The sequence below is a fragment of the Ascaphus truei genome, chromosome 12 (genome assembly GCF_040206685.1).
Source record: "Ascaphus truei isolate aAscTru1 chromosome 12, aAscTru1.hap1, whole genome shotgun sequence".
Classification (NCBI taxonomy): domain Eukaryota; kingdom Metazoa; phylum Chordata; class Amphibia; order Anura; family Ascaphidae; genus Ascaphus; species Ascaphus truei.
This window is the reverse complement of record NC_134494.1, coordinates 32014419-32042146: the sequence shown is the minus strand read 5'-3', so window position 1 is coordinate 32042146 and position 27728 is coordinate 32014419. Positions and strand designations below refer to the sequence as shown.

The window sequence follows — 27728 nt, the reverse complement described above, 5'->3', positions numbered from 1 at the left end:
GATTGGCAGTATTGGCAGGATTTGTCGGTGGGCAGGATTGGCCGGTTGGGCAGGTGGGCAGGATTGGCCGATTGGGCAGGTGGGCAGGATTGGCCGGTTGGGCAGGATGGGCAAGTTGGGCAGGTTGGGCAGAATTGGCAGGATTGGCAGGTTGGGAAGGATTGGTAGATTGGGCAGGATTGGCAGGATGGGCAGTATTTGCAGGATTGGCAGGATTGGCAGGTTGGGGAGGATTGGCAGATTGGGCAGAATTGGCAGGATGGGGAGGATTGGCTGGATGGGCAGGATTGGCAGGTTGGGCAGGATTGACAGGATTGGTAGGTTGGGGAGGATTGGCAGATTGGGCAGTATTGGTCGATTGGGCAATATTGGCAGGATGGGCAGGTTTGGCAGGATTGGCAGATTGGGCAGGATTGGTCAATTGGGTAGGATTGGCAGGATTGGCCGGTTGGGCAGGATTGGCCAGTTGAGGAGGATTGGCAGGATTTCAAATTGGGCAGGATTGGCAGGTTGGGGAGGATTGGCAGATTGGGCAGGATTGGCAGGATGGACAATATTGGCAGGATGGGCAGGTTGGGCAGGATTGGCAGGTTGGACAGGATTGGAAGATTGGACAGGATTTGCCGGTTGGGGAGGATTGGCAGGTTGGGCAGGATTGGCCGGTTGGGGAGGATTGGCAGGTTGGGCAGGATTGGCAGGTTGGGGAAGATTGGCAAATTGGGCAGCATTGGCCGGTTGGACAGGATTGGCCGGTTGGGCAGGATTGGCAGGAATGGCAGGTTGGGGAGGATTGGCAAATTGGGCAGGATTGGCAGGTTGGGCAGGATTGGCAGGTTTGTCAGGATTGGCAGGTTGAGGAGAATTGTCAAATTGGGCAGGATTGGCCGGTTGGGGAGGATTGGCAGGTTGGTGAGGATTGGCAAATTGGGCAGGATTGGCCGGTTGGGCAGGATTGGCAGGATTGGCAGGTTGGGGAGGTTTGGCAAATTGGGCAGGATTGGCCGGTTGGGGAGGATTGGCAGGTTGGAGAGGATTGGCAGGTTGGGCAGGATTGGTAGGTTGGGCAGGATTGGCAGGTTGGTCAGGATTGGCCGGTTGTGCAGGATTGACAGGATTGGCAGGTTGCAGAGGATTGGCAAATTGGGCAGGATTGGCAGGTTGGGCAGGATTGGCAGGATTGGCAGGTTGGGGAGGATTGGCAAATTGGGCAGGATTGGCGGTTGGGCAGGATTGGCAGGTTGGGCAGGATTGGCAGGTTGGGCAGGATTGGCAGATTGGGCAGGATTGGCCGGTTGGGCAGGATTGGTAGGATGGGCAGGATGGGCAGGATGGGCAGGATGGGCAGGATGGGCAGGATGGTGAGGATTGGCCGGTTGGGCAGGATTGGCCGGTTGGGCAGGATTGGTCGGTTGGGCAGGATTGGCCAGTTGGGGAGGATTGGCAGGTTGGGCAGGATTGGCCGGTTGGGGAGGATTGGCAGGTTGGGCAGGATTGGCAGGTTGGGCAGGATTGGCAGGTTGGGCAGGATTGGCCGGTTGGGGAGGATTGGCAGATTGGAAGGTTGGGGAGGATTGGAAAATTGGGCAGGATTGGCCGGTTGGGGAGGATTGGCCGGTTGGAGAGGATTGGCAGGTTGGGCAGGATTGGCAGGTTGGGCAGGATTGGCCGGTTGGGCAGGATTGGCCGGTTGGGCAGGATTGGTCGGTTGGGCAGGATTGGTCGGTTGGGCAGGATTGGCCAGTTGGGGAGGATTGGCAGGTTGGGGAGGATTGGCCAGTTGGGGAGGATTGGCAGGTTGGGCAGGATTGGCAGGTTGGGCAGGATTGGCAAATTGGGCAGGATTGGCCGGTTGGGGAGGATTGGCAGGTTGGGGAGGATTGGCAGGTTGGGCAGGATTGGCCGGTTGGGGAGGATTGGCAGGTTGGGGAGGATTGGCAGGTTGGGGAGGATTGGCAGGTTGGGCAGTTCTCAAATCTGAAGTTGACAAATGACATTTGTTCAGAAGTCGAACTTGCAAAATCACTTTTGAATCCACGAAAATCGTAATACTCAGATTTTGCTTGTAATAAATGGTGCAAACATTTGGTTTTGTGAACAAAAAACCTACAAACTTTGGCACCGTTTGAATTTTCAAAAATGTAGAAAGCATTTGTTCTGCTTATTGTAATTTTTCCCATTTTTTTTGTCAAATCCCAAACCCAAACCAATAGGTATAATAAATATATATATATATATATATATATATATATATATTTATATTATACCTATTGGTTTGGGTTTGGGATTTGACAAAAAAAATCCGAAAAATTACAATAAGCAGAACAAATGCTTTCTACATTTTTGAAAATTCAAACGGTGCCAAAGTTATATATATATATAACGGATATAGCCTTGTTAGTCCAGTAGTCCAGTTGCAATAGTGCAGAATAAATGAGTTCTTCAGTATTAGGTGATACTCTTGAAAGCTTGTCCTATGACAAAAATAGTTAGTCCAAATTTAAAAGGCATCACCTAATACTGAAGATCTTTTTATATATATATATATATATATATATATATATATATATATATATATATATATATATATATATATATATATATATATATATATATATATATATACATATATATATATACATGTGTGTATGTATATATATCCCCAGAACCCTATTAAAAAATCAGCTTCAGTCAAATCTGAGCCAGTGTGATTCATCTAATGTGTTTGTCTGCATTATTGTCACTGAAACATGTACATGGAACGTCATTCCCAGAATAAGGGGATATTTCAGCAATGTTGCCTTTGTCATCTAAGGTAAAACGGAAACCAATTAAGAATGAAATGAAGCAATAAAACTGATTGGAATGAAGATGCTACATCTCATTGATTGCATATCTATTCCATTATTTTATATGTCAGATACTTTCCAGAATAGAGACAATGAAGGATTAAGAAAATAAAGCATATTATGAATTGAAGTGTGCCAGTTTTATATGATTTATAATTTTTTTCTGGAGTGGGTATACACTTCCATTAGTGTGTGGATTCCTTTTTCCAGATCAAGGACACTATAATTAGATTATAACCTCTTTGAAATAAATACACACATGGAGACATGTAATTGAACCTTCTAAGCAAAGGATGCCTGATTCTTTCCTCCATGTACCAAAAGCTGCATTCAGCAGTCTGTATAATGTTTCATAAAAGGACGTTTCTTTTCTGTCGTCTGAGATTATTGTATTTTCTGTTGCATTTGTGACCAATTATTAGTGTTTGCTAACGAGGGCTCTACTTTCGATTTGATTATTAAATGATTAGAGGGAGAAAAATAACATCTTTGGTTCCAGATTAACCCGTAACACAGACTATTTCACAGAGAGAGAATTATCTTGTTAATCAAGGGGGTATTGCTATTGTTACTAATATTATTATTGTTAATATTAGAGTATAGTGCAGGGGTGGGCAAATTCAGTCCTCAAGGGCCACCAGTAGGTCAGGTTTTAAGGATATCACTGCTTCAGCACAGGTGGCTCAATAAGTGGCTCACTGATTGAGCCACCAGTGCAGGTCAGGTTTTAAGGATATCCCTGCTTCAGCACAGGTGGTGCAGTCTTCGACTGAGCCACTGATTGAGCCACCTGTGCTGAAGCAGGGATATCCTTAAAACCTGACCTGTTTCGTGTTTCTGAAGCTTTACACAATACACCTACAGACACTTCAATTTCATTGACTGACGAAGACCAGGAAAATGTAATAAATGTCAACAGTAACCAGAGGTAACAGTTTCCGTGTTTGAGGAGGTTCATCAACGTTCCTCACAAACGAAGGCAAGAACAGCACCTGCTTACTGGGGGAAAATGACAGTGTATTACATGTTCTTGATAAATTCAGTGAATCTCGTTGCCGCAGCTCAGCAGCCAGAAGACTATGGCTGCGTCCATACTGTGGCAGACAGCGCGGACGCATCCGCACGCTGAGCGAACAGACTGCCTTAAGGCAGTGTTTGCGTACATGCAGCGTGCAGGTGCGTGCGCACGGAGGCAGGAGGGGGCGCGCAAAGCGCGAGAAATCAGTTAAAACTGATTTCTCACAAGATAGGGCGGTCACGTGAGAGCGGTTCGCCCAATGAGAGCGAACCAGCTCCGTGATGTCATTGGCACGCCCATAGCCACACCCACGGACGGCGCACGTACAGTGGCCAGGGAAAGCACCCGCTTTCCCTCAGCCTCCGCACGGGAGAAATGTCTATGGATGCAGCCTTAGATAAAGGTCTGATGCATCCGCTGGAGTTTCTGCTCCTCACACTTGAAGATGGGGAGCGGGAGATTTGCTTGAACGGCCAGAAACTAACTTCAATTGTCAATGTGCTAAATTAAAGTCATGTATGTCACATTTGCATTGAATATACGGACCTGCAGCAACAGTGAAAAAGCCCAGCCAGTCACAGTGAAGGTTTGGGGAAAACCTTGTGTTAAACAGATGGGCACTTCAAGTCCTGCAGGGCCTTGTTGGACCTGTATTATTTCTCTGTGTTTAGCAGTAGAAGCTTGTAAAATAATAGTATTATTATTTAGTTATGAAATGTATGTATATCTTGTGTATAGCGCTGGATCACTAACATACATTACATGTCCTGTTCTGCACTTGTTTCCTGTCCTCTAACTCCATGGTTCCCAACTCCCGTCCTCAAGGACAACCAAGGTCATTGCTTAAGGATATCCCGTCTTCAGCACACGTGGCTCAATCAGTGGCTCAGTCACTGAACCACCTGTGCTGAAGACGGGATATCCTTAACCAATGACCTTGGTTGTCCTTGAGGACGGGAGTTGGGAACCATGGAGCTAGCTCCTCTTATTGTGTGGCTGTGGAGTAATTACAATGATGGGGTAGGTTACACTGGTTTCCTACCTTATTTTGGTCAAGGAACCCTACGTGAAATTCCGAGGAACCCCCAACCATCTCTAATTACAAGTCTTGATCGGATGCATTATGTTCTTCTGTATTTGGTACAATTTTCCAATGAGCAGAAATTGCAATTAACCCTTTATGGATGCCCAGGGAACCCATGGGCTCCCAGGAACCTGGTTGAAAAACACCAGTTTGCACATTCTCACAGGGAACGGTCACAGTTGCATTTCTGATCTGCGGAGATGATAGTTTGAGGCAAAAAGGGAAATGTTGGTATTTTTTTTCACGTGGCAAAAATAGATATATTTTTTCATTAAACCTATTTTCAGCTCCTGTACCTCCAGGGCTAGCGAGATACTTACTTGCTGAAGTGACTGGTTATTACTTCCTGGGATTTAAATGGTCATCCAATACAAAGACAAAACCAATGATGTTGCAGCTTCCTATTGGCATGCGATTTGGCAGCCATTTTGTTTCCCCTGAAAGAGATTAAAAGTTGGTAACTTCCCCGGTAGTGGCGTGTGGCTCAGGGAAAACTGTAAACCTTTAACATTCTCTGAGAATCTGCCTCAAAAACAACTATCCACGAATATCTTCCGCAGAGAGTGACAGTGACCCCAGTTTTTGCAAATATGTAGGTGTCTTCTTTTTCATTTTTATTTTACAATGGTGGGTGAAAATAGTTGAAAATGTGCAAACAGCATAATTACATCAAATAAAAAAACTGGGAAGTACAGCAGAAGCAGAATATCTCCAAGACAGCCATGTGACAGTGACACGGAGAATCTGGTGCATCTAGAGACGATTTCAACAAAACACTACTGCACATTTTAGATCAGAACGTTAAGCGGAGCCCGTAGAGTTAACTGTGCTGTTTATCAAGACCCTTTAAGTGCTGAATTGACCTGTGAATAATTGCAACACAATGTGTTACTAGACTCTTCAGCACTGGAGGGATAAACTAATTGCTTTTCTTTTCCCCCTTTCTCACCCCGATGAGAAACGTTGTGACATTTCCAGGGATTTTCTGTTGCTGTATTTGTGGCCTTTGAGTGACGTTCCCCGAGCTCTGGGTTATTTCTCTGATTACTACAATCATGCAATCTCTGCTCTGTCCCCATGTGATTAGAAGTTGTAGAATAACCGTTCTGCGTGGCTGACGTGTTCGCTCCTCTGCCTGTTCAGAGTTAAGAGTCTTTGGGACCTTTGCACTAAGGTCATATTTGAAATGTTCTTGTGCATCAAATTTTTGGTTTTAAACAGCAATGCAAACCTTCATAACCTGTGCGATAGATGTGTGTGTGTGTGTGTGTGTGTGTGTGTGTGTGTGTGTGTGTGTGTGTGTGTGTGTGTGTGTGTGTATATATAAATGTGTATGTGTGTATGTGTGTATGTATATATATTTGTGTATGTGTGTATGTATACATATATGTTTATGTGTTTATGTGTGTATGTGTGTATGTGTGTATATATATATCGTTATGGGACTTCATACACAGAACGCATAGCAAGTTTGACGCTTTGCGTCAGGTTGAATAACTCATTGATACAATGTAAATGAAAACAGTAGTCTGTGTGTTTTTTATTGACCACGAGTAATCATTTTATTTATAACAGCGATACCGTGAAAATAATACGTTTTATTCCTCAATACAATGAGAAACATCTGTGCTGCGTCAAATAATTTTTTGCTCGATACGTAGCAACGTAATTCTCCGCTAATAATATAAATAAGGGGTGCCCGAACTCCAGTCCTCAAGGGCCACCAACAGCTCAGGGTTTAAGGGTATCCCTGCTTCAGCAGAGGTGGCTCAATCAACAATTGCATCACCTGTGCTGAAAAAGGGATATCCCGAAAACCTGACCAGTTGGGGGCTTTTGAGGACTGGAGTGAGCCGTCCCTGCTATAGACTATTTCGGATTTATGCCAGGTTGAACTTGGCAGACGATTATGACGCAGGTTCAGCTATTGTTTTTAGCACATGGATGCAATGTTACTTAGCACAAACCATTAACAGTCACATTGCTGTGCGCCAATACACTTGACAAATAACATTTTTGACGCCGGATGTGCACATTAAGAAGCAAAAGGTTAGTACATTAAAAAAAAAAAAAAACAGACACGTGAATCAAAAAAGTCTGTCTCAAAAAAAACGGGAGCATTCAATATATCTCCGGCAGAAATAAACGTATATCAATAGCAATTCCCCCAAATATTGTGCATTTATGGTAAACACAAAAAAGTAGGTACATAGTAGCATGCAAGCACAATATAGACTTGTAACTTCCTTGCATCAATTTCACGCCAAAAGTTCACTTTCCGATGCTAAGACGAAACTCCACGCTATCTAACACCCCCTAACATCCACACCCCCAAACCTTAATAGATCCAGCAGGGCAGCTGTACCATACTCCCTCCTAATATATACTCCATTCCACAATGAGAAGCTACTTTACCTTTTTTTTCCCAACATTGCCCCTTATTCCCACTAGAGTGTAAGCTCTTGGGATCAGGGACCTCATTACCCTCTGTATCTGTCTGTGCGTATTTGTCCTTACTGGTATCATTCCGTCTATGTAATATACATAACTCTGTACTAGAGATGGGCACGTTTTTGGGGCAGATCAGCTGGGTTCCTTGGGTCCACGGATTGGATTCTAAAAATCCGTCAACAGCTTGTATCCAATGTCGGTTTTGGATGAATCCGCACGGATTGAAACTGGAACAATCCGCCACCGAATTTTACACCGCGGAACGGATTTTAAATGGAAAGCGCCGGAAATTCCACAAAACAGATTTTGACAGTTTCGCCCGTCTCCACTCTGTACCCCCCATTGTACTGCGCTGTGGAATATGATGGCACATTACATCTAAAGGATGGTAACAATAATAGCACATAAGCTCTTTATTTGGGTCTAGATGATTAAAATGATTTTACACGATAAAATAAATATTAAAACTGCTAGAGAATGTGTGTCACCGAGACCCCTCCGCAGATGCACAACGCCCACCCAGTCCCTGGGCTTCTTACCAGAGAACAGTAACAAGTAAATGACTTGCAAATCTGACTCTTCTGCAAGAACGTGTACCCCAAACCGGGCAGCAACGCCAAGCAGAAGATCATGCTTTGTTGTTGTTGCTGGAGATAAAAAGGATTTTCGTGTCCCTTCCAATCCACTTTGGAGTTGGCTTTTTGCAGCGCGCACATTACACATACAGAAGCCACATCATCACCTCCTCGCACAAGGAAATAGCTGTGATAAACAGAGCTTTGCAGCTCTGCCAGTCTCACTGCTTAACCCTGGCACTGCCAAACCCAGGGCTGTGACTGTGGAACACAGAGAGGAGGGTTTCTAACTGGAGTGCTCGGGCAGGGAAACAGTTCTGCAACCCTGCAAGACCATATTCTCCTATGGACCTGGTTAGCAGGTACTGCCCTGTCTGTACCTATTAAACCCAGGTGTACCTGTCGTGAGTTGTGTACCCCAGCTGAGGTACATCCCTCTGTCGGTTTCCCATTGGTTGAAGCTCTGGGCCGTTAGCTAATTAGATCAGTTTGAAGATCGATGTCTGAATTGATCAATTATTTATTTATTTATAAAATATTTTACCAGAAAGTAATACATTGAGAGTTACCTCTTGTTTTCACGTATGTCCTGGGCACAGAGTTAAGACAAATAATACATGGTTACAAATGCAGTTACATAAATTAACAGGGTATACATTATATACAAGACATAGCATGCACAGTTAAAGATAATATATATTATAGGCGTATGTAACAGTTATAGACAAGATTAAAGTGTGAGACAGCCTTAGATTTGAAAGAACTTAAACTGGTGGTGGATGTGAGAGTCTCCGGTAGGTTGTTCCAGTTTTGGGGTGCACGGTAAGAGAAGGAGGAACGGCCGGATACTTTGTTGAACCTTGTCTTTTGGAGTCTGATCTCAGGTGATAAGTATGATCAGTGGGTTATAGGGAAGTTAGCCCTGTTTTATGTAGAGATCAGTACATACAAATAAATCGAGCGATACAAATCTTTGATTGGTCAAATGATCATTGTATAGAATAAGGTGACGGGGCCTTCATGGGAGGTGCTCACTTTATTATAAGCGCATGTATCACTCATTGACAGTGTGCCCAGTAATTTTAATGCACCCAGTGGCGGAGGGTCTTGGACTGGTACCGAGATGGTTATGCAGACATAGAGGTCAGAAGCATAAGCTGCTACATTACCCCTTGCCTCTGCCGCAAAACTTTGCAAAGAACCCTCTAAGGAAGGGTGTTAAGAGGAACTACTGACCCGCAGAGCTTGCAATCTGCATTTTAAATGTAAAAACTTTTAGCAGAGGTTGTCGGTGAGGATCTATCAGCACATGCTCCTTATCTGGAGAGATTCCCCTTTATTGGCCTTTTTTATTGCCTTTGATTTCTGAGAGAGGAGCCAGTTGCTCCCGCTATGTACAGCCGCCTGTCTGTCTCTCTGGAGAAGAAAGTCTTACTATCTGCAGGCCGTGCCTCAAAGGGTTAGAGAGTTATAGCCTAGTTTACAGGTTATCACAGAGCTGCACCCCTGCTTCTACTCAGCACTGTCATTTAAAACCCACATCCCTTTGAGGCCAATGTTCTTTTCTCCGACCCTTTGGCAGATGTTGGGGAAACGCAGTGCTGTGCTGATCATGCATCAAACATTCACTATGCACAGAATCACCAGCCGCCAATGGGCAGAGCCACACAGGACCAGACACAACCAATGGGACGGATATGCATACAATGCCATGGATATGCGTATAATGCCACGGATATGCGTACAATGGCACAGATATGCGTACAATGGCACGGATATGCATACAATGGCACGGATATGCGTACAATGGCACGGATATGCGTACAATGGCACGGATATGCGTACAATGGCACGGATATGGGTACAATGCCATGGATATGCGTATAATGCCACGGATATGCGCACAATGGCACGGATATGCGTACAATGGCACGGATATGCATACAATGCCACGGATATGCGTACAATGGCACGGATATGCGTACAATGGCACGGATATGCGTACAATGGCACGGATATGCATACAATGGCACGTATATGGGTACAATGGCACGGAAATGCGTACAATGCCATGGATATGCGCACAATGGCACGGATATGCGTACAATGGCACGGATATGCGCACAATGGCACTGATATGCGTACAATGGCACCGATATGCATACAAAGGCACAGATATGCATACAATGGCACGGATATGCGTACAATGGCACAAATATGCGCACAATGGCACCGATATGCGTACAATGGCACAGATATGCGTACAATGGCACCGATATGCATACAATGGCACAGATATGCATACAATGGCACGGATATGCGTACAATGGCACGGATATGCGCACAATGGCACGGATATTGTATTGTATTGTATGTCTTTATTTATATAGCGCCATTAATGTACATAGCACTTCACAGTAGTAATGCATGTGGTAATCAAATAAATAACAGATAATATAAATAACAGATCATGGGAATAAGTGCTTTAGACATAAAAGTGACATTAAGGAAGAGGAATCCCTGCCCCGAGGAGCTTACAGTCTAATTGGTAGGTAGGGAGAACGTACAGAGACAGTAGGAGGGAGTTCTGGTAAGTGCGTCTGCAGGGGGCCAAGCTTTATGTATCATGTGTTCAGAATATCCAGTGCTATTCATATGCTTCTTTAAGCAAGTGTGTCTTAAGGTGGGTCTTAAAGGTGGATAGAGAGGGTGCTAGTCGGATACTGAGGGGAAGGGCATTCCAGAGGTGTGGGTCAGTCAGTGAAAAAGGTTTAAGGCGGGAGAGGGCTTTAGATACAAAGGGGGTAGAAAGAAGACATCCTTGAGAAGAACGCAAGAGTCTGGATGGTGCATAACGAGAAATTAGGGCTGAGATGTAAGGAGGGGCAGAAGAGTGTAAAGCTTTAAAAGTGAGGAGAAGAATGGAGTGTGAGATGCGGGATTTGATCGGAAGCCAGGAGAGGGATTTCATGAGGGGAGATGCTGAGACAGATCTAGGAAAGAGTAGAGTGATTCTGGCAGCAGCGTTTAGGATAGATTATAGAGGAGACAGGTGAGAGGCAGGAAGGCCGGACAGCAGGAGGTTACAGTAATCAAGACGGGAGAGAATGAGGGCCTGAGTCAAAGTTTTAGCAGTCAAGCTACAGAGGAAAGGGCATATCTTTGTTATATTGTGGAGGAAAAAGCGACAGGTTTTAGATGTGTTTTGAATGTGAGGGGCGAATGTGAGAGAGGAGTCGAGTGTGACCCCTAGGCAGCGTGCTTGGGCTACTGGGTGAATGATCGTAGTTCCAACAGTAATGTGGAAGGAGGTAGTAGGGCCAGGTTTGGGAGGAAGTATGAGGAGCTCTGTTTTAGCCATGTTGAGTTTAAGGCGGCGGAGGGCCGTCCAGGATGATATAGCAGAGAGACATTCAGAAACTTTGGTTTGTACAACAGGTGTAAGGTCGGTGTTGAAAAGTAAATTTGTGTGTCGTCAGCATTGAGGTGATATTTAAACCCAAAAGATGTTATTAGGTCACCTACAAAGTGTGTACAGAGAAAAGAGAAGAGGTCCCAGGACAGAGCCCTGGGGTACCCCCACAGAGAGATCGAAAGAGGAGGAGGAGGTGTTAGCAGAAGAGACACTGAAAGTACGATGGGAGAGGAAGGATGAGATCCAGGATAGAGCTTTGTTCCGAATACCAAGAGTATGGAAATTGTGGAGGAGAAGAGGGTGGTCCACAGTGTCAAATGCTGCAGAGAGGTCGAGTAATATGAGCAGATTGTAATGACCTCTGTCTTTGGCAGCATGGAGGTCGTCAGTTATTTTAGTGAGGGCTGTTTCCGTGGAGTGAGCAGTGCGGAAGCCAGATTGTAGAGGGTCTAGGAGTGAATAGGTGTTGAGAAAATGGAGCAAGCGAGAGAATACAAGACGTTCAAGGAGTTTAGAGGCAAAAGGCAGGAGGGAGACAGGTCGATAGTTAGAAAGATAGGTAGGGTCAAGCTTGCTGTTTTTGAGTAATGGTATAACTGTTGCATGTTTGAAGGAGGATGGAAATGTTCCAGAGCAGAGGGAGGAGTTAAAAATGTGTGTGAGCGTAGTGATTATAGTAGGAGCAAGAGGTTTTAGGAGATGGGAGGGAATGGGGTCAAGAGAGCAATTGGTAGAGGGAGAAGAGGCGATCAACAGCGACACATCCTCCTCTGAGACAGTACAATGGCATGGATATGTGTACAATGGCACGGATATGCGTACAATGGCACGGATATGCGTACAATGGCAAGGATATGGGTAAAATGGCACGGATATGCGTACAATGGCAAGGATATGGGTACAATGGCACAGATATGCGTACAATGGCAAGGATATGGGTACAATGGCACAGATATGCTTACAATGGCACGGATATGCGTACAATGGCACAAATATGCGTACAATGACACGGATATGCGTACAATGGCACGGATATGCGTGCAATGGCACGGATATGCGCACAATGGCACGGATATGCATACAATAGCATGGATATGCGCACAATGACACGGATATGTGCACAATGGCGTGGATATGCGTAAAATGGCACGAATCTGCGTACAATGGCACGAATATGCACACAATGGCACGGATATGCGTACAATGGCACAGATATGTGCACAATGGCATGGATATGAGTACAATGGCACGGATATGGGTACAATGGCATGAATATGCATACAATGGCACGGATATGCGTACAATGGCACGGATATGCGTACAATGGCATGGATATGCGTACAATGGCACGGATATGCGTACAATGGCACGGATATGCGTACAATGGCACAGATATGGGTACAATGGCACGAATATGCGTACAATGGCATGGATATGGGTACAATGCCACGGATATGCGTACAATGGCACGGATATGCGCACAATGGCACGGATATGGGTACAATGGCACGAATATGCGAACAATGGCACGGATATGCGTACAATGGCACGGATATGCGTACAATGGCACGGATATGCGTACAATGGCACGGATATGGGTACAATGGCACGAATATGCGTACAATGGCATGGATATGGGTACAATGGCACGGATATGCGCACAATGGCACGGATATGCGTACAATGGCACGGATATGGGTACAATGGCACGGATATGCGCACAATGGCACGGATATACGTACAATGGCACGGATATGCGTACAATGGCACGGATATGCGTACAATGGCATGGATATGCGTACAATGACACGGATATGCGTACAATGGCACGGATATGTGTAATGAGGCAATAGCACATTTTATTAATCCGTCAAACACATCGCTGTAAAAATAATCATACTTTCACACATAATATATATATATATACATGTCCCATTTGTTTGAAAGATTTTGTCACTAAGATGTCTAGATTGTAAGCTCCGTGGAACAGGGACTTCTTTCCTATTGTCTCAGTTTGTCTTCACACACGTCCTATTTTTATCAACGTTGTACAGCGCTGTGGAATATGTTGGCACAAATACAAAGGAGAATAAAAATACAATAATTTAACCCAATCATTGCCATCAATTCACTTCCATCTGTAGTGGGGCTTCAGCTTGAACAAAGGTATCAGCCACTGAAAGATAAGGAAGATAACTGTGCAACGTGGGGCCCCCCCTCCCCCCCCCCGTCAGCACTAAAGGGATTAAATAAATCCTCTTCAGCTTCTCCGACTTATGCATTTTCCTTTAGTGCAGCTCTTTGTGTCTGCAATGAATCAATACCACCAGAGGAGCTGACAATCTAATGTGCCACTGTAGGCGCAGGAAGATGAAATGACTTTCCGAGGTCACACAAAGTTGAGTGTTGAACTCTTGATTCTAAATCCTCGAGCTGTAGGAGCATTTGGTTTGGGTGAACTCTGGCCCCTGCACATCCAGCCGTGGGGGAGTTGGAAGAGAATCTTCTGACAGGGCTGAAAGCAAAATGCTCAGTGTGTTCATCCTAAAGGAGAAAAACAACTCAGAGTGAGGGAGCCAGGGGATCAAAGCTGGGAGTCGGGAACCCGGACTTTTACAACCTTATTTTTGTTCCTATAGGGCCATTCTCCCCATGTATGCCCTCAATTCAGGAATGAAACACCTGGTTCTCTGAATTGCCAGAACCCATTAACACATTTACACTAGGGTCCAAACCCACAAAAGGGTGCTCAGCTTTAGCACGCCTCCTTTACTCCACTCACAAGAATGGGGCTAAGTGCGTACTAATGATGTGGACCTGCGCCTGAAATCTCTGTGTGTCCCTATGGCAGCAGAGGGGTTAAACTGAGTGTCACGACGTGGCAGGAATTACAAGGACTTGTATGTTGTGCCCCACTGCATGTTTTGGATGCATTTGTCTACAAAAGCTCCTGATGATACCAGTGTGATTGTGTTATTTTGTTCTTTGATACATTTTTTATCCCCCGTTCTGCAGCAGAGATTCTGAGTATGGTCCACTTTGTGTCTCCCTTTGAAACGGCGTAGTAATCTTATCGGTGCACAGCAAATACAACTCTAACCCCCCTTCTAAGGGGTTATTAACATGGCTGTTGTATGCTCGGCCCCTCCCTTGGTTGCTATGGGAATCCAGACGTCACGCAGGGGTATTTAAGGAGGACTAGACGTTTAAGTTCCAGGAGGACAAGAGGAGAGGAGCCTCGGGGAGTGGAGATCAGTAATTTTTCTAAAGTAATAGTATAGACCAGACCCCCCCCCCCCTGTTTATGTTGTAGATAGAGACAGCACCCGTAAAGTTAGGATCCCCGAAAGAAGGAATGGTGTCCTGAATCAGTAATGAAAAGGAATACGGCATGTCATAGAGGGCCTCAGGAAAGAGGGTGCCGGCGGATCAGCTGTAACCGCGGATTGGCGCTAATATTCCTCATCAGCCTGTATGGAAGTGACAGTTCCCAAACAGGCAAAAAGTATCAAGTAGGAATAGATCCCCCAGGATTCCCGTGGGGGGCCCAGAGTAATCCGATGATGGTTCCGAAGCAACAAGAGGGCCGGGCCCCACACTTACTCAGAGCAACTAAGTTACAATACCTTCATTTGAGTGTTGAGTGGGCACTGATGGAAGAACTGTATGTGTGTTATAAAATACAGTACCACGTTATTAGCGTGTGTGAGGGGTCCCTGTCCACGGGGACACGAATAAATGACTGTTGTATGACAAACGTTGCTGGCGCCCATTATTCTACAACCTTGCTACCTCATTGCCCAGCCGCCTGAATCCAGCACCCTGAGTCACGGTAACTCATGGTAGTGACATTATACACCCCGATGTCATCTCCATAGAAGCCGGGCAGGGAGGGTTACACAAAAATCACATGTGAGCACATTCACACGTCTCAGACAGGCCTTTCCCCATTATCTCTTAGCACACAGTGCTTCTACTGCAGCCAGGGATTCTGGGAAATGACATGCAAATGAGCACTCAGTGTCACCTTTTGCTTCTTGTCCATTTTAACATGGATCCCCTATAAACTTATGCCAGCCGTTTTACACAGCTTTTCAGCGCAGTCTGGATTAAAGAAGTGCAGAGCCAGTAACCCTACACACGGACAGCATTTTGCCCACAGGTGATACACTGTATTTGCTGTACACTGCACGGGGGAGGGTTTTTGTCACTTTTTTACCCACCATAAGTTATTTAATGTGTGATTTACTCGTCAGAGAAACATGTCCCCGCTCCAGTAGTCAGTATCAGCCCCATGGTTGCACGTATATGAAAGATCCCTATGTAATTGTAAATATATTTGTTTTGCAGCCAAGGAGAGCTCCCTGATACCCAACAGCGACTCCCCTGGAATGGACGGGAGCTACCTCACCAGCAAGGAGTCTGCGGGGAAGGCGTCCCAGGACAGGGGGAATGGGGAGCTGCCCATGGAAAAGGGCGAGACTGAGAGTAACAAAGGAAAGAAGAGGAGGAACAGGACCACGTTCACCAGTTACCAGCTGGAGGAACTGGAGAAAGTCTTCCAGAAGACACACTACCCTGATGTCTACGCTCGGGAGCAGCTAGCCATGAGGACTGACCTAACTGAGGCCAGAGTGCAGGTAATGAGACCTTATGCCAGGGGCACTCAACTCCCATCCTCAAGCCCTCCCCAACAGGTTGGGTTTTTAGGATATCCCAGCTTCAGTACAGGTGGTCAAATCAGTCCCTGCTTCAGTACTGTTGGCTCAATCAGTCCACGCTCAGCACAGGTGGCTCAATCAGTCCCTGCTTCAGCACAGTTGGCTAAATCAGTCTCCACTCAGCATGGGTGGCTCAATCAGTCACTGTTTCAGCACAGGTGGTTCAATCAGTCCCTGCTTCAGCACAGGTGACTCAATCAGAGGCGCTGTTTTTGACTGAGCCTCTGATTGAGCCACCTGTGTTGAAGCTCGGATATCCTGAAAACCTGACCTTTTGGGGGGGGGGGGCGCTGGAGGACTGGAGTTGAGCCCCCTGGCTTATGCCACCACATTGGAGCAGGATTTTGAGTCTATTTATCATCTTTTCTTTGCAGCTTTGATAAACAAACCCCGCTGTTTTTTTACTTAGTACAAATCTCGGAGACCTATTTCTAAATTGAAAAATATCCAGACCGCGTGTTATTGCCAATTTGGGTTCTAAAAGTTAATTATGTCAACCAGAAATCATTAACATGCAGGACAAATATCATGAACGGCGATATCTATTATATTTATATATTTATATATATTTATCTATTATATTTATTCTCACAATAGACTCTTGTAGACCAAAACATTGTCGTACCCCCAGGCTGAGTGAAGTTTAAACACCAGTTCGTGTTTCACTGCTCAGTTATGAGTCATGAGATATTCCAGCTCCTCTGCAGTCTGTGGGTTTGTGACGCTATTCCCCATCCAGTACACAGTAAAAGCAGCGCCAGGTACATTTAAGGAAACTTCTTCAATGAGCACCAGAATCAGGACACAAAGGCCCAGGCTCGCTAAAGAGTGCTACGCTTTGGCACACCTAAACTCCCGTTCAAATTACTAAGCCTTAATGTATGTTAAAGGGGCGATCCCTCCAACAACCAACGTGGACTAATTCCAGTGACAAATTTGCGGAGTCTCATCTGGGAGATTTGCATATATTTTTTTTAGCCGAATCTGATCTGACACCTACAAGTATTTTTAATCTATCTGTTAACGTGAGACTTGGGAGGGGTTTGATTTCTTCTAGATGCTTCTTTCTGTGTAATGTCACTTTGTGGGATGGCACCTTTAAAGCTAAGCTCTGTTTAGTGAATCTGGGCCAAAGTGGGTTATTCCTTAACGTGTTATTCAAGTCAATGGGAGTTTTCGTGCGGTGATGCACATTTGTCACTATCACACTTTGATGAATAACCTCTAACGAGTTTGATGCATCAAGAATAAGAGTTTTTTCCATTAAAGTGACTTCAATAGATGTATTTTCAGCCTGCATCATTAAATGGAGAGTATTAATAAGAGGAGTGTAGCACTGACCATGTTACATAGTTACATAGAAGCGCTGACCATGTTACATAGTTACATAGAAGCACTGACCATGCTATATAGTTACATAGAAACACTGACCATGTTACATAGTTACATAGAAGCACTGACCATGTTACATAGTTACATAGAAGCACTGACCATGTTACATAGTTACATAGAAGCACTGACCGTGTTACATAGTTACATAGAAGCACTGACCATGTTACATAGTTACATAGAAGCACTGACCGTGTTACATAGTTACATAGAAGCACTGACCATGTTACATAGTTACATAGAAACACTGACCATGTTACATAGTTACATAGAAACACTGACCATGTTACATAGTTACATAGAAACAGTGACAATGTTACATAGTTACATAGAAACGCTGACCATGTTACATAGAAACACTGACAATGTTACATAGTTACATTGAAGCGCTGACCATGTTACATAGTTACATAGAAACGCTGACCATGTTACATAGTTACATAGAAACACTGACAATGTTACATAGTTACATAGAAGCACTGACCATGTTACATAGTTACATAGAAGCACTGACCATATTACATAGTTACATAGAAGCACTGACCATGTTACATAGTTACATAGAAGCACTGACCATGTTACATAGTTACATAGAAGCACTGACGTTGTTACATAGTTAGATAGAAACACTGACCATGTTACATAGTTACATAGAAGCACTGACCATGTTACATAGTTACAGAGAAGCACTGACCATGTTACATAGTTACATAGAAGCACTGACCATGTTACATAGTTACATAGAAGCACTGACCATGTTACATAGTTACATAGAAGCGCTGATCATGTTACATAGTTACATAGAAGCAGTGACCATGTTACATAGTTACATAGAAGCACTGACCGTGTTACATAGTTACATAGAAGCACTGACCGTGTTACATAGTTACATAGAAGCACTGACCGTGTTACATAGTTACATAGAAGCACTGACCGTGTTACATAGTTACATAGAAGCGCTGACCATGTTACATAGTTACCTAGAAACACTGACCATGTTACATAGTTACATAGAAGCACTGACCATGTTACATAGTTACATAGAAGCACTGACCATGTTACATAGTTACATAGAAGCACTGACCATGTTACATAGTTACATAGAAGCACTGACCATGTTACATAGTTACATAGAAGCACTGACCATGTTACATAGTTACATTCAAGCACTGACCATGTTACATAGTTACATGGAAGCACTGGCCATGTTACGTAGTTACATAGAAGCACTGACCATGTTACATAGTTACAGAGAAGCACTGACCATGTTACATAGTTACATAGAAGCACTGACCATGTTACATAGTTACATAGAAGCACTGACCATGTTACATAGTTACATAGAAGCGCTGATCATGTTACATAGTTACATAGAAGCAGTGACCATGTTACATAGTTACATAGAAGCACTGACCATGTTACATAGTTACATAGAAGCACTGACCGTGTTACATAGTTACATAGAAGCACTGACCGTGTTACATAGTTACATAGAAGCACTGACCGTGTTACATAGTTACATAGAAGCGCTGACCATGTTACATAGTTACCTAGAAACACTGACCATGTTACATAGTTACATAGAAGCACTGACCATGTTACATAGTTACATAGAAGCACTGACCATGTTACATAGTTACATAGAAGCACTGACCATGTTACATAGTTACATAGAAGCACTGACCATGTTACATAGTTACATAGAAGCACTGACCATGTTACATAGTTACATTGAAGCACTGACCATGTTACATAGTTACATGGAAGCACTGGCCATGTTACGTAGTTACATAGAAGCACTGACCATGTTACATAGTTACATAGAAGCACTGACCATGTTACATAGTTACATAGAAGCACTGACCATGTTACATAGTTACATAGAAGCACTGACCATGTTACATAGTTACATAGAAGCACTGACCATGTTACATAGTTACATAGAAGCACTGACCATGTTACATAGTTACATAGAAGCACTGACCATGTTACATAGTTACATAGAAACACTGACCATGTTACATAGTTACATAGAAGCACTGACCATGTTACATAGTTACATAGAAGCGCTGACCATGTTACATAGTTACATAGAAGCAGTGACCATGTTACATAGTTACATAGAAGCACTGACCATGTTACATAGTTACATAGAAGCACTGACCGTGTTACATAGTTACATAGAAGCACTGACCATGTTACATAGTTACATAGAAGCACTGACCGTGTTACATAGTTACATAGAAGCACTGACCATGTTACATAGTTACATAGAAACACTGACCATGTTACATAGTTACATAGAAACACTGACCATGTTACATAGTTACATAGAAACAGTGACAATGTTACATAGTTACATAGAAACGCTGACCATGTTACATAGAAACACTGACAATGTTACATAGTTACATTGAAGCGCTGACCATGTTACATAGTTACATAGAAACGCTGACCATGTTACATAGTTACATAGAAACACTGACAATGTTACATAGTTACATAGAAGCACTGACCATGTTACATAGTTACATAGAAGCACTGACCATATTACATAGTTACATAGAAGCACTGACCATGTTACATAGTTACACAGAAGCACTGACCATGTTACATAGTTACAAAAAAGCACTGACCATGTTACATAGTTACATAGAAGCACTGACCATGTTACATAGTTACATAGAAACACTGACAATGTTACATAGTTACATAGAAGCACTGACCATGTTACATAGTTACATAGAAGCACTGACCATATTACATAGTTACATAGAAGCACTGACCATGTTACATAGTTACACAGAAGCACTGACCATGTTACATAGTTACAAAAAAGCACTGACCATGTTACATAGTTACATAGAAGCACTGACCATGTTACATAGTTACATAGAAGCACTGACGTTGTTACATAGTTAGATAGAAACACTGACCATGTTACATAGTTACATAGAAGCACTGACCATGTTACATAGTTACAGAGAAGCACTGACCATGTTACATAGTTACATAGAAGCACTGACCATGTTACATAGTTACATAGAAGCACTGACCATGTTACATAGTTACATAGAAGCGCTGATCATGTTACATAGTTACATAGAAGCAGTGACCATGTTACATAGTTACATAGAAGCACTGACCGTGTTACATAGTTACATAGAAGCACTGACCGTGTTACATAGTTACATAGAAGCACTGACCGTGTTACATAGTTACATAGAAGCACTGACCGTGTTACATAGTTACATAGAAGCGCTGACCATGTTACATAGTTACCTAGAAACACTGACCATGTTACATAGTTACATAGAAGCACTGACCATGTTACATAGTTACATAGAAGCACTGACCATGTTACATAGTTACATAGAAGCACTGACCATGTTACATAGTTACATAGAAGCACTGACCATGTTACATAGTTACATAGAAGCACTGACCATGTTACATAGTTACATTGAAGCACTGACCATGTTACATAGTTACATGGAAGCACTGGCCATGTTACATAGTTACATGGAAGCACTGGCCATGTTACGTAGTTACATAGAAGCACTGACCATGTTACATAGTTACATAGAAGCACTGACCATGTTACATAGTTACATAGAAGCACTGACCATGTTACATAGTTACATAGAAGCACTGACCATGTTACATAGTTACATAGAAGCACTGACCATGTTACATAGTTACATAGAAGCACTGACCATGTTACATAGTTACATAGAAGCACTGACCATGTTACATAGTTACATAGAAGCACTGACCATGTTACATAGTTACATTGAAGCACTGACCATGTTACATAGTTACATGGAAGCACTGGCCATGTTACATAGTTACATGGAAGCACTGGCCATGTTACGTAGTTACATAGAAGCACTGACCATGTTACATAGTTACATAGAAGCACTGACCATGTTACATAGTTACATAGAAGCACTGACCATGTTACATAGTTACATAGAAGCACTGACCATGTTACATAGTTACATAGAAGCACTGACCATGTTACATAGTTACATAGAAGCACTGACCATGTTACATAGTTACATAGAAGCACTGACCATGTTACATAGTTACATAGAAACACTGACCATGTTACATAGTTACATAGAAGCACTGACCATGTTACATAGTTACATAGAAGCGCTGACCATGTTACATAGTTACATAGAAGCAGTGACCATGTTACATAGTTACATAGAAGCACTAACCGTGTTACATAGTTACATAGAAGCACTGACCGTGTTACATAGTTACATAGAAGCACTGACCGTGTTACATAGTTACATAGAAGCACTGACCATGTTACATAGTTACATTGAAACGCTGACCATGTTACATAGTTACATAGAAGCGCTGACCATGTTACATAGTTACATAGAAGCACTGACCATGTTACATAGTTACATAGAAGCGCTGACCATGTTACATAGCTACATAGAAGCACTGACCATGTTACATAGTTAGATAGGAACACTGACCATGTTACATAGTTACATAGAAGCACTGACCATGTTACATAGCTACATAGAAGCACTGACCATGTTACATAGTTACATAGAAACACTGACCATGTTACATAGTTACATAGAAGCAGTGACCATGTTACATAGTTACATAGAAGCACTGACCATGTTACATAGTTACATAGAAGCACTGACCATGTTACATAGTTACATAGAAGCGCTGACCATGTTACATAGCTACATAGAAGCACTGACCATGTTACATAGTTACATAGAAGCCCTGACCATGTTACATAGAAGCGCTGATCATGTTACATAGTTACATAGAAGCACTGACCATGCTACATAGTTACATAGAAACACTGACCATGTTACATAGTTACATAGAAGCACTGACCATGTTACATAGTTACATAGAAGCACTGACCATGTTACATAGTTACATAGAAGCACTGACCATGTTACATAGTTACATAGAAGCACTGACCATGTTACATAGTTACATAGAAGCACTGACCGTGTTACATAGTTACATAGAAGCACTGACCATGTTACATAGTTACATAGAAACACTGACCATGTTACATAGTTACATAGAAACACTGACCATGTTACATAGTTACATAGAAACACTGACCATGTTACATAGTTACATAGAAACACTGACCATGTTACATAGTTACATAGAAACACTGACCATGTTACATAGTTACATAGAAACACTGACCATGTTACATAGTTACATAGAAACAGTGACAATGTTACATAGTTACATAGTTACATAGAAACGCTGACCATGTTACATAGAAACACTGACAATGTTACATAGTTACATAGAAGCGCTGACCATGTTACATAGTTACATAGAAACGCTGACCATGTTACATAGTTACATAGAAACACTGACAATGTTACATAGTTACATAGAAGCACTGACATGTTACATAGTTACATAGAAGCATTGACCATGTTACGTAGTTACATAGAAGCACTGACCATGTTACATAGTTACATAGAAGCACTGACCATGTTACATAGTTACATAGAAGCACTGACCATGTTACATAGTTACATAGAAGCACTGACCATGTTACATAGTTACATAGAAGCACTGACCATGGTACATAGTTACATAGAAGCACTGACCATGTTACATAGTTACATAGAAAAGCTGACCATGTTACATAGTTACATAGAAGCACTGACCATGTTACATAGTTACATAGAAGCACTGACCATGTTACATAGTTACATAGAAGCACTGACCATGTTACATAGTTACATAGAAGCACTGACCATGTTACATAGTTACATAGAAGCACTGACCATGTTACATAGTTACATAGAAACACTGACCATGTTACATAGTTACATAGAAGCACTGACCATGTTACATAGTTACATAGAAGCACTAACCATGTTACATAGTTACATAGAAGCACTGACCATGTTACGTAGTTACATGGAAGCACTGGCCATGTTACGTAGTTACTTAGAAGCACTGACAATGTTACATAGTTACATAGAAGCACTGACCATGTTACATAGTTACATAGAAACACTGACCATGTTACATAGTTACATATAAGCACTGACCATGTTACATAGTTACATAGAAGCACTGACCATGTTACATAGTTACATAGAAGCACTGACCATGTTACATAGTTACATAGAAGCACTGACCATGTTACATAGTTACATAGAAGCACTGACCATGTTACATAGTTACATAGAAACACTGACCATGTTACATAGTTACATAGAAGCACTGACCATGTTACATAGTTACATAGAAGCACTGACCATGTTACATAGTTACAGAGAAGCACTGACCATGTTACATAGTTACATAGAAGCACTGACCATGTTACATAGTTACATAGAAGCACTGACCATGTTACATAGTTACATAGAAGCGCTGATCATGTTACATAGTTACATAGAAGCAGTGACCATGTTACATAGTTACATAGAAGCACTGACCGTGTTACATAGTTACATAGAAGCACTAACCGTGTTACATAGTTACATAGAAGCACTGACCGTGTTACATAGTTACATAGAAGCACTGACCGTGTTACATAGTTACATTGAAACGCTGACCGTGTTACATAGTTACATAGAAGCGCTGACCATGTTACATAGTTACATAGAAGCACTGACCATGTTACATAGTTACATAGAAGCGCTGACCATGTTACATAGTTACATAGAAGCGCTGACCATGTTACATAGCTACATAGAAGCGCTGACCATGTTACATAGTTACATAGAAACACTGACCATGTTACATAGTTACATAGAAGCACTGACCATGTTACATAGTTACATAGAAGCACTGACCATGTTACATAGTTACATAGAAGCACTGACCATGTTACATAGTTACATAGAAGCACTGACCATGTTACATAGTTACATTGAAGCACTGACCATGTTACATAGTTACATGGAAGCACTGGCCATGTTACGTAGTTACATAGAAGCACTGACCATGTTACATAGTTACATAGAAGCACTGACCATGTTACATAGTTACATAGAAACACTGACCATGTTACATAGTTACATAGAAACACTGACCATGTTACATAGTTACATAGAAGCACTGACCGTGTTACATAGTTACATAGAAGCACTGACCATGTTACATAGTTACATAGAAGCACTGACCATGTTACATAGTTACATAGAAACACTGACCATGTTACATAGTTACATAGAAACACTGACCATGTTACATAGTTACATAGAAGCACTGACCATGTTACATAGTTACATAGAAGCGCTGACCATGTTACATAGTTACATAGAAGCACTGACCATGTTACATAGTTACATAGAAGCACTGACCATGTTACATAGTTACATAGAAGCACTGACCATGTTACATAGTTACATAGAAGCACTGACCATGTTACATAGTTACATAGAAGCACTGACCATGTTACATAGTTACATAGAAGCACTGACCATGTTACATAGTTACATAGAAGCACTGACCATGTTACATAGTTACATAGAAACACTGACCATGTTACATAGTTACATAGAAGTACTGACCATGTTACATAGTTACATAGAAGCACTGACCGTGTTACATAGTTACATAGAAGCGCTGACCTTGTTACATAGTTACATAGAAGCAGTGACCGTGTTACATAGTTACATAGAAGCACTGACCGTGTTACATAGTTACATAGAAGCACTGACCGTGTTACATAGTTACATAGAAACACTGACCGTGTTACATAGTTACATAGAAGCACTGACCATGTTACATAGTTACATTGAAACGCTGACCGTGTTACATAGTTACATAGAAACACTGACCATGTTACATAGTTACATAGAAGCACTGACCGTGTTACATAGTTACATAGAAGCACTGACCATGTTAAATAGTTACATTGAAACGCTGACCATGTTACATAGTTACATAGAAGCGCTGACCATGTTACATAGTTACATAGAAGCACTGACCATGTTACATAGTTACATAGAAGCGCTGACCATGTTACATAGCTACATAGAAGCACTGACCATGTTACATAGTTACATAGAAACACTGACCATGTTACATAGTTACATAGAAGCACTGACCATGTTACATAGCTACATAGAAGCACTGACCATGTTACATAGTTACATAGAAACACTGACCATGTTACATAGTTACATAGAAGCAGTGACCATGTTACATAGTTACATAGAAGCACTGACCATGTTACATAGTTACATAGAAGCACTGACCATGTTACATAGTTACATAGAAGCGCTGACCATGTTACATAGCTACATAGAAGCACTGACCATGTTACATAGTTACATAGAAGCACTGACCGTGTTACATAGTTACATAGAAGCACTGACCATGTTACATAGTTACATAGAAGCACTGACCATGTTACATAGTTACATAGAAGCACTGACCGTGTTACATAGTTACATAAAAGCACTGACCATGTTACATAGTTACATAGAAGCACTGACCGTGTTACATAGTTACATAGAAGCACTGACCATGTTACATAGTTACATAGAAACACTGACCATGTTACATAGTTACATAGAAACACTGACCATGTTACATAGTTACATAGAAACACTGACCATGTTACATAGTTACATAGAAACACTGACCATGTTACATAGTTACATAGAAACACTGACCATGTTACATAGTTACATAGAAACAGTGACAATGTTACATAGTTACATAGTTACATAGAAACGCTGACCATGTTACATAGAAACAGTGACAATGTTACATAGTTACATAGTTACATAGAAGCGCTGACCATGTTACATAGTTACATAGAAACGCTGACCATGTTACATAGTTACATAGAAACACTGACAATGTTACATAGTTACATAGAAGCACTGACATGTTACATAGTTACATAGAAGCATTGACCATGTTACGTAGTTACATAGAAGCACTGACCATGTTACATAGTTACATAGAAGCACTGACCATGTTACATAGTTACATAGAAGCAGTGACCATGTTACATAGTTACATAGAAGCACTGACCATGTTACATAGTTACATAGAAGCACTGACCATGTTACATAGTTACATAGAAGCACTGACCATGTTACATAGTTACATAGAAGCACTGACCATGTTACATAGTTACATAGAAGCACTGACCATGTTACATAGTTACATAGAAGCACTGACCATGTTACATAGTTACATAGAAGCACTGACCATGTTACATAGTTACATAGAAGCACTGACCATGTTACATAGTTACATAGAAGCACTGACCATGTTACATAGTTACATAGAAGCACTGACCATGTTACATAGTTACATAGAAGCACTGACCATGTTACATAGTTACATAGAAGCACTGACCATGTTACATAGTTACATAGAAGCACTGACCATGTTACATAGTTACATAGAAGCACTAACCATGTTACATAGTTACATAGAAGCACTGACCATGTTACGTAGTTACATGGAAGCACTGGCCATGTTACGTAGTTACATAGAAGCACTGACCATGTTACATAGTTACATAGAAGCACTGACCATGTTACATAGTTACATAGAAACACTGACCATGTTACATAGTTACATATAAGCACTGACCATGTTACATAGTTACATAGAAGCACTGACCATGTTACATAGTTACATAGAAGCACTGACCATGTTACATAGTTACATAGAAGCACTGACCATGTTACATAGTTACATAGAAGCACTGACCATGTTACATAGTTACATAGAAACACTGACCATGTTACATAGTTACATAGAAGCACTGACCATGTTACATAGTTACATAGAAGCGCTGACCGTGTTACATAGTTACATAGAAGCAGTGACCGTGTTACATAGTTACATAGAAGCACTGACCGTGTTACATAGTTACATAGAAGCACTGACCGTGTTACATAGTTACATAGAAGCCCTGACCGTGTTACATAGTTACATAGAAGCACTGACCATGTTACATAGTTACATAGAAGCGCTGACCATGTTACATAGTTACATAGAAACACTGACCATGTTACATAGTTACATAGAAGCGCTGACCATGTTACATAGTTACATAGAAGCACTGACCATGTTACATAGTTACATAGAAGCAGTGACCATGTTACATAGTTACATAGAAGCACTGACCATGTTACATAGTTACATAGAAGCACTGACCATGTTACATAGTTACATAGAAGCACTGACCATGTTACATAGTTACATAGAAGCAGTGACCATGT

The 27728-nt window shown here is 42.2% G+C and overlaps 1 protein-coding gene across 1 annotated transcript in view; it reads left to right on the top strand.

The window, feature by feature from the left end:
• ALX4 (ALX homeobox 4) overlaps window positions 1–27728 on the top strand; it is a 72814-nt gene that overhangs the window by 25276 nt on the left and 19810 nt on the right. Inside the window, exon 2 of the mRNA XM_075567248.1 lies at window positions 15740–16029. Within this exon, the coding sequence (XP_075423363.1) occupies window positions 15740–16029 (290 nt within the window). The remainder of the gene's footprint in view (window positions 1–15739; window positions 16030–27728) is intronic.